Below are 9,402 nucleotides of genomic sequence, written 5' to 3'. Positions count from 1 at the left end.
TGCAGTCGGGTTACAACATTTACAGTTGCAAGTCTAGTGTTGCACATGCAACTAGAAAACGAACCCCCATACCAAGTTCATGTTGGGACCATGCAGTTGAAGTCGAGTTGCAACCCTTGCAGTTACATGTCTAATGGTTGAGCATGAACTGACCGACAACCCCCTACGTAACCGGCCCAGTTACAGACACATAAAAGCCCATGTAGTTGCAGTTGAGTTGCAATCCTTGCAATTACATATTTAGTGGTGAATATTTAAATTGGCCGACACCACTCTATCGACCCAGTTACAGTCATTATTAGGAATCATGAAGTTACAAATCAAATTGCAACACTTGTAATTGTAATCCGACATGCAAATTTATTTTTGCAGAAAACATTTGCTCTAGTGCGTGTACCTCATCAATAATAATAATAAAAAGAATACCACGCTGAGGGAGGTCTCTTCCTCGCTCGATCCCGACCGATCCCCGCGCAGTGGGGGCCACGCCTATCCATGACGCAAGGGCCGACGTCACTCCTCCCTGTCTGGGCGCGGACGACTGCGCGAAGGCCCAGTAGTCGACGCCAGTCGCTCCACGCCACCACCGCAGAGGCCATGGATGGAGAAGAAGCGCACCACAGGCCCTCCTCCTCCTCCTCGTCCGGCCGCCCCTTCCTCTCCGGTCTCTGCGCCGCCGCGCTCCGCCGCAAGCCCATCTCCGCGCGCGCCTCTGCCGCCGCCTCCGGCGAGGGCCTCGTCCGGCAGCTCGGCGTCCTCGAGCTCGTGCTCCTCGGGATCGGCGCGTCCATCGGCGCCGGCATCTTCGTCATCACCGGAACCGTCGCCCGCGACGCCGGCCCAGGTTATTAGCCCCTTACGCCTCTGTTCCTCTTTCGAATCAACATTAGACACCGCACACTACTACTCGGTCAACAGACTGCAGTTTGCAATTGTGGCAGCAGCTTGTTGGTTTGGCTCAAATGTGGCCAAAATTGGCAAGAGCCAATTGGTAGCCAATTTTTCTTAGACTTGCCAACCATTGTCATGTCAAAGATTGGCATCAAATTATTAGCCTCATAATTCATAACAGCAGTGAGCTCAAATATTCTGATCCATGTTGTCACCAAATAATAAATCTGAATACCTAGTTTTTCTATCATCGAATAGCTTGCTGTTGCTCAGTAGCATTTGGTTGTTATCATCACTTACTTTGATATTATCAGCTGCTACTCTAAAGTTTGTTTCCTTGTTTATTTCTGCTCAAATAACATGTTTGCTTCAAACAGGTGTTACAATCAGTTTTGCTCTCGCTGGGGCTGCGTGTGTGCTCAATGCATTGTGCTATGCTGAGCTGGCATCTCGTTTTCCTGCCGTGGTCGGCGGAGCATACTTGTACACATATGCAGCGTTTAATGAACTCACGGCCTTCTTGGTTTTCACTCAGTTGATGCTTGATTACCATATTGGGGCAGCAAGCATTGCTCGTAGCTTAGCAAGCTATTTTATCCAATTCTTGGAGCTGATTCCGTCTGTGAAAGGCAATGTTCCGAGTTGGATTGGGCATGGAGAAGAGTTTTTTGGTGGTGTTGTTTCAGTTAACATATTGGCTCCAATCCTTCTTCTCATCCTGACTGTGATCCTATGCCGCGGTGTCAAAGAATCATCTGCAGTGAATACCTTTATGACTACATTGAAGGTAAGACTGCTTCTAAACTAAGATATGTTTGTTTCTTCAATCACAAGTAACATTTGAAAGTTAAATTGGCTAGGTCAAATATCGTTGTAGAACAATTTTGTGATGTTCTGTGATATTGCGATTTGTGCTTGCACAAAGCGATATTTTCCATGATTTATAACTTGCAACACAATACGAGTTTGGTGAGCAACTTTTCATGATTTGCTCAAATGATTATTAACTATGTCTGTGGTTTCGTCTACCGTGTTGGATTTGATGTGGGGATGCAGATAATCATCGTCATAGTCGTTGTATTTGCTGGTGTGTTTGAGGTGGATGTGTCAAACTGGTCACCATTTATGCCGAATGGTTTCAAAGCTGTTGTAACCGGATCTACAGTAGTCTTCTTTGCATATGTTGGATTTGATGCAGTTGCTAATTCTGCCGAGGAAGCTAAAAACCCACAGGTAATTTTACTATTATTTCCGTACTATCACCTTAAGTACTCCCTCTGTTCACTTTTATAAGGCCTTGAAGGCATTTCAGACAGGGTGCAAAGTAGCTCATTTTCAGTTGTCTGAAATGACTTATAAAAGTGAACGGAGGGAGTATTTTTTTTGTCATCATAATTCATTTGCCTTTTAGAACCTGGAAATGTTCTCCCATTTTCATTAAATGTTCTCCCTTTGTCATCATAGTTCATTGGCTTCTTAGAATTTAGAAACATTCTCCAATTTTCAATTAATATCTTCCCTTTTGTCATCATAATATGTTCTAACTTCTCTTTTCACTATCATGCAAACCAATATGTCCAGCGGGACTTGCCTATTGGCATCCTAGGAAGCCTTCTGGCATGTGTCATCCTATATGTTGCTGTATGCTTGGTGATTACTGGAATGTTGCCATATACATTACTGGGTGAAGATGCGCCCTTGGCTGAGGCTTTTTCTGCAAAGGGGCTGAAATTTGTAACTGTTTTGATCAGCATTGGAGCTGTTGCTGGTCTTACTACAACACTTCTTGTTGGTCTGTATGTTCAGGTAACCTGACGACATTATTATCTATCACTGACTAATAATTTCTTCTGAATCATATTATTCCACTTTACCAACATCACCTCCTTTTGATCCATAACAGTCACGTTTGTATCTTGGACTTGGAAGGGACGGCCTACTACCTTCAATATTTTCTAAAGTTCATCCAACACTGCATACTCCTCTGCACTCTCAGATCTGGGTTGGTTGTGTTGCGGCAGTCTTAGCTGGCCTCTTTAATGTGCATGCACTCTCTCATATTCTCTCAGTTGGCACACTGGTATTGAAGCTTCAGAATACTATTTGCAATTGTAACACAAGATTTGGCTGTTCATAAGTGACATTTAACTGCTTTTTTTGGGACCAGACAGGCTACTCGGTTGTATCAGCTTGTGTGATCACACTTCGATGGAGCGACAAAGCAACTAATTCTCGCTCCCTTGGAAAAATTTCAATCTGGCAGGAGGGTGTTTTTTGTCTTGTCATAGTGGCTCTCTGTGGTTTCATAGCAGGAATATCCTACCGATTTAGCTATTCTATTGCCTTCATCATCATAGCTTTTCTGATAGCTACCGTCGGCAGTTTTTCTCTGCTGTATCGACAGGCAAGTGCATTTTCTTTCAATCTGTAGTACGTACCAAATAAGAGATCATTATATCATCACTAAAAATCTCAGATGCACCAAATTGTCCATGGTTTCACAATCATTTGCATCTTTGTTAGCTATTACATGAATCAGAGTCTGATGCTTTGTGGTTTGCGGGCTTGCGGCCATGTACTGTCATGTACTCCCTCCAATCCATATTAATATGGATCGGAGGGAGTAGCAAAATTTGACATGCATGGATGTCAGATCCCGCTATTTATCGGGTGGTTCTTCTAACATTGTATGACATCCATTTCCAGGTGTATGTTCCTGTGGACCCGCCTCGCTTTTCTTGTCCTGGAGTTCCTATGGTTCCGATTGTCTCTGTTTTCTTCAATATGTTTTTGTTTGCTCAGGTAAGCAGGATTTTATTTGTAGCTGTATATACCAGAATTTATAGTTGATGATTTCATTACAAAAATGTACTGTAGTAGTTTGCCCTGTTTGACTGCCATCATAGGACTAATGGTTTGATAATGGCACTTTGTTTGCAGCTACATGAAGAAGCTTGGTATAGATTTGTCATCCTTAGTCTCATCGCGGTGGGAGTATATGCTGGATATGGTCAGTACAACGCTGTTCCATCTACTTCGGACCACTCGTCTGTTGCATACCATGGAGTGCCTTCGGAAGCCCCATGATCTATTGCAAGCCTCCAAGTTTATCTGAAAATCCATGTACCATTGGATCGTCAGGGGAGGCCATGGCTGTAACCCTTTACCTGTATTGCTGGAAGCCGTATGTGTAGTACGTTCTCCATAGTTCCATCTGTACATCTGTATGATATTTTGGAGGTCAGCCACCATATCATTTACCAATGAAATGACAGCGAAAGTTTTGTTGAGCAGGACACACACACACACACACACACACACACACACACCAAAGATTCACTTGGAAAGGCTTTGAAAGTCAGGATTGAAAGTTTTATGTACTTGAAGTATTACAGTTCATAACTTCATATATGTACTTAATTCATCTGAGAAATTTAAAGTTTATAAGTTGTTGCTTTTTTTTTGTTCCAATGATTTTGGAGCCGTTTCATGACGTCTCTTTAACAGGAACAAGATTTTGAGTTTCTTACATCTGGTGTTGGGCTGGGCTCTGCTCGCTGTGAAAGAATGGACAGGGCGACTCAATGCCTGCCACGGCTCAGCCTCCTCGTATATTTATATCAACAGAAGAGATTTGTTTATACAAATACAATAAGACAAATAACATGGAACTATTGTTTCGACGAGAACACCGAAAAAACCTAATTCAGCTCTACGTAAGATAGCAAAAGTACGGTTGAGCAATCAACATGATATAATTGCTCACATTCCAGGCGAAGGGCATAATTCGCAGGAACATTCTATAGTCTTAGTCAGAGGAGGTAGAGTGAAAGATTCGCCAGGTGTGAAATCCCATCGTATTCGAGGAGTCAAGGATTTGCTGGGAATTCATTCAGTGGTAGCTTGGTGTGCACTCCAAGTTGATCGGTAGCCGACGGACGGTAGGACCTGAAGCGCCGGCAGTCTGAATTGGGAATAGAATGGACCCAAAGACGATCGAAATTCTTGAAAAAGAGCTGTGGATGAGCCTTTCGTAAAATATATATGCAAACTGCAAAGATGATGGGACATGTAATACTGGAACGTCATCAAGTGTCACCTTCTCCCGAACAAAGTGAATATGATGCTTGATATGCTTAGTTCGGCGATGCTGATCTGGATTGGCTAATAAGTAGGCGGCACTCGAAATCGGGTTGTCGAAGCTCCTGTAATACTTGACGAACCCAACATGATTCTGGAACAGCCGCAGTAATCGCCATGTACTCTGCCTCCGCACTAGAGTGGGAACCGTTGTCTGTCGGCGGGAGGACTAGGAGACAATGTTATCAACGAGATACATGCAAAACCCTGAGGTGGAGAGTATGGTGTCTGGGCACCCATCCCAATCGGCATCCCAGTAGGCAGTGAGAGAATAAGAAGAAGTGCGGTGTAATGATAGACCATGATGGAGAGTTCCATTTAGATACTGAAGGATGTGTTTGATGATGAGAGAAATTTGGGATTCACGAGGATCATGCATGTGGAGACAGACTTGTTGTACGACATAAGCAATGTCAGGCGAGTGAGAGTCGCATATTCAAGAGCACCCGCTAGGCTACGATAAAGTGAAGGATCGACAACCAACGAGCTGATCGAAGAAGATAGTTTAGCTTTGATGTCAATGAGTGTAGAAACGTTTTCCTAAAAAAGAAGTGTAGAAACGGGATGTCAGTCGCCGATGCCGGAAGATGTCATGAATATATTGGCGTTATGAAAGATGGAGGCCACCATATGTACGAGTGACCAAAGTGATGTAGGGGGCTAAGGTCCTTCATGGCAAATTCACTGGCCATGACACGAGTGATGTCATCGACATAAAGTAGAAGATGATCCAAGCTCCGTGCTACTATCCGCATGTTCTTCAACGATCAGGGATTCGACCTCCGGATTGCTCCTGAGCCGCCCAACCATGTGGGTCGCCCCCGCTTCTCGGACGACGGCCACACCGGTGGCAACCCCGGAGGCGGTGGAGACTACCACGACCGCCATCACCCTCGCTCCCACCGCTCGGATGATGATGCCTCGGACGACAGCCGCTCCCGCTCTCCCTTGCCTGACCCACCGGCTCCATCTTCGGGCCGGGGTGGACGGCAGGCTGGGCTGGCCCCCTCCGCGCCTCTGCAGGCTCCCCTCGCGCTCTCGGCTGACTCTCTGGCCGGGGCATCTAAGGAGAGCGACACCTCCAGTGTGGGGTTGCTGGTCCTCCCAGCGTCCTCCCCACGCTCCCCGGCCGATCCACCTGTGGATCTTCCCGCCGCTCTTCTGGTGGTCCAGGACCCGCCGGCCTCCCCCTCCGCCATGGGTGGTTTCGGCACCGGGCGCTGATCCCATGGCTTCCACTCCCACGGACGCTCCACCGCCCCCTGTCGCGGATCCGCCTCCGTCCCCTCAGCTCACCCTGTTGCCGGTGGAGGCCTCCGGACCCCCAACCCCTGGTCCCTGTCTGCTTCCCCGCCGCCTAATGTTCTCCACCTCGACTGCTCGGTAGTGGGCCTTCGTCCTGCTTCCCCGACAGCACTGGCTGCGGGCGTGGAGGCGCTGGTTGCCACACCGTTGGCCTCCTACCCTCCCCCGAGGGCCGCTCCCTACTCCCGGCGGGGCTGTTCGACCTCGTCCCCAGTGACGGCGTCCTGCCGCAGTGCTCGGCTCGACGCTGCTCGGCCGAACGGTAGCTCGGCTTTGCCCACCCCCGAGCGGGCAGAGCTCCGGGCGGCTGCCCAGAACCTTGAGTCAGGTACCCCAGCAATCCCTGCTTCCTCAACTACGTGTTCGTTTTCTGCCCTCGAGTCGGCTCCGCTCGGCCACCTTGCAAAGGTTGCGGCGGATTCCGTGATCGTCTTCAGAGGGGAAACAACTCCCCCCTAGTCCAGATCGAGGCCATCCGGGCCTGCCAGATTCTCGACGGTAGGTTGGCTGAGGCGCGTGCACTTATGCTCAACCCTCCTGCCTCCGTGACCACCACGGAGTCGGACACATCTGCCCTGGCTTGCAGGGCTAGTCGCCACCTTTCAGCTGTGGCTGCGGAGCTCCGTGACCGCACCCGGTCGCGGACGGCGGCCCTTCGCGCCCAGAGTGCCTCTCGTGTCTTGGGTCAAGCAGCCCCCAATGGCCCCTTAACGCGGGCCTTATTTTGGAACATCCGCGGCTTCGGCCATGATGGCGGCCGCCGCCAGCTCTTCGAATACATGCGAGATGAACATATTGACATCGTAGCCATCGAGGAAGCCATGCGCACAGAATTCTCTCTGCCTGAACTCGAGCGATTGAGCTCCCACCTGTTTGCGTGGAACTGGCTCCCTTCTATTGGGATTTCCGGCCATTCGGGTGGCATCCTTTTAGGTGTGAAGGATGCCACCTGCGAGGTGGGGGGTATGGACAGGGGACAATTCTTTGTTAGCATGGAGCTCTATGAGCGGTCATTAAACTTTAAGTGGGAGATCATCATTGTGATACGGGCCTGTAGACCGTAGTCCGTCTGCCATCTTCCTTGAGGAACTCGGGCGGAAGGTGTCGGCCTCCACTCTCCGGTGGTGGTCGGGGACGATGTTAACCTCCTCGGCTTCGTGGAGGACAAGAACAACGATCATGTCAACTTCGCGCAGATGCAAATGTTCAATGATTGCATCGCTGACCTTGGTCTCCGAGAGTTAGATAGGGTTGGTGCCAGGTTTACCTGGACCAACCATCAGGCCGAACCGACCCGTTCGGTCCTGGATCGCGTCCTAGTCTCCCCGGAGTCGGAGCTACACAGCCCCTGGCTTCCCTCCGAGCCATCACCCGGATTGGGTCCGATCACGTTCCGCTGCTCTTGTCCTCTGCAGTCGAGTGCCCGCCAACACCCTCGCGATTCCACTTTGAGGCCTTCTGGCTGTCCCAGGTCGGGTTTGTCGAAGCCGTCCGTGTCTGCTGGTTGGAGGCTTGGGCCCACCCCCTCCGGACCCCCTTGGCGATAGACTCCTGGCAGTTTTGTGCCAAGTAGGCCCGCCAGTTCATGAAGGGGTGGGGTGCCAACTTGGGTCATGATCTCCATGAGCGGAAAAGGCCATCCTTGCTTCCATCCAGGCCCTTGACCTCCGAGCTGACTCGCCTGGCCTAACTCCCGAGGAGTGGCTCCTCCGCTACGATCTGGAGGATCAACTCTCCGTCATCTACGCCGATGAGGATGCGTATTGGCGGTTGCGTGGCTCCCAGAAATGGGTGCTGAAGGGCGACACGAACATGACCTACTTTCAAGCCATCGCCGATGGTCAGCGTCGGTGCAACACCATCCCCCTTCTTTGGGACGAGACGACTCTCTTGCAATGCCCTAGAGACATCCGCGCTCACGTCGACAGCTTCTGTAAAGACCTCTTCTCCACCTCCCCTCGGGGAGGGCTTGCTCTTGCTCTAGACTGCTGGGCCAAGCACCTTCGGGTCTCCCTTGCTGAGAACGTCGTACTGACCGCCCCCTTCTCCGAGGGCGAGGTCTGGGATGCCATCAAAGGCATGAACTCATCGTCGGCCTCGGGGCCCGATGGCCTTCCGGTGAAATTTTCCAGACCTTCTGGAATGTGATTAAACCAGAGATCATGGACATCTTCGGTGAGTTCTATGTGGGCTCCATTGACCTCAGCCGCCTCAACTATGGGATCATTTCGCTTATTCCCAAAGTGCCAGGGGCGTCCGACATCCGTCAGTTCCGCCCAATCACGGTGATCAACGTGATCTAAGGGTGACCCTGCTTGCGGACCGCATTACCCACCCCAACCAATCGACCTTCATCCAAGGCCGCTATATCCTGGATGGGGTTCTAGTCTTCCATGAGGTCCTTCACGAGGTCCGCTCGAGACACCTCAAGGCGGTATTCTTGAAGATCGATTTCCATAAGTCCTACGATACAGTATGCTGGTCCTTCCTTTGGGAAGTTTTACTCCAAAAGGCTTTGACGACTGGTGGGTCACCCACGTGATGCAGATGATTTCCTGGGGTCGGACCGCCGTTAACATTAATGGGGAGATCGGACCCTACTTCCCCACCCTTTGTGGGGTTAGGCAAGGCGATCCCTTCTCCCCTTTTTTGTTTAACATGGTGGTGGACGCCCTCGCCTCCATCCTGGACAAGGCGAAGGCGGCTAGCCATATCCATGGGATTACTCCTCATCTGACTGGTGGTTGTGGGATTTCCCTCCTCCAGTACGCCGACGGTACCATAATTATGGTGGAGGGCTCTGACGCGGACGTCTCCAATCTAAAGTTCCTCCTCCTCTGCTTCCAACAGATGTCGGGCCTCAAGATCAACTTTGACAAGAGTGATGTGATGGTGATGGGATACTCTCCCGATGAGTGCCAGAGCATCGCCAACCGGCTTAACTGCCGTATGGGCTCCTTCCCCACGACCTACCTGGGGATTCCCATTAGTGACTCCCGGCTCTCCGTCGCCGACCTGCGGCCGACCGTGGCCAAACTGCAGCTCCATATTGAGCCTTGGCAGGGG

General features: G+C 50.2%; 1 protein-coding gene across 1 annotated transcript; it reads left to right on the top strand.

Annotated features, from left to right (window-relative positions):
- Positions 1 to 455: 455 nt before the first annotated feature.
- LOC109740628 (cationic amino acid transporter 9, chloroplastic) lies at positions 456 to 4,338 on the top strand. The gene is made up of 8 exons (XM_020299683.4): positions 456 to 844; positions 1,269 to 1,678; positions 1,948 to 2,124; positions 2,473 to 2,697; positions 2,795 to 2,971; positions 3,059 to 3,295; positions 3,598 to 3,693; positions 3,832 to 4,338. Exons 1-8 carry the CDS (start codon positions 496 to 498, stop codon positions 3,976 to 3,978), a joined length of 1,818 nt encoding a protein of 605 aa, XP_020155272.1. The 5' UTR covers positions 456 to 495; the 3' UTR covers positions 3,979 to 4,338.
- Positions 4,339 to 9,402: the final 5,064 nt, after the last annotated feature.

This window comes from Aegilops tauschii, chromosome 6, assembly GCF_002575655.3.
Source record: "Aegilops tauschii subsp. strangulata cultivar AL8/78 chromosome 6, Aet v6.0, whole genome shotgun sequence".
NCBI classification, from domain to species: domain Eukaryota; kingdom Viridiplantae; phylum Streptophyta; class Magnoliopsida; order Poales; family Poaceae; genus Aegilops; species Aegilops tauschii.
Note: the sequence above shows the minus strand (reverse complement) of the source record. Positions and strands in the feature narration are given on the sequence as shown.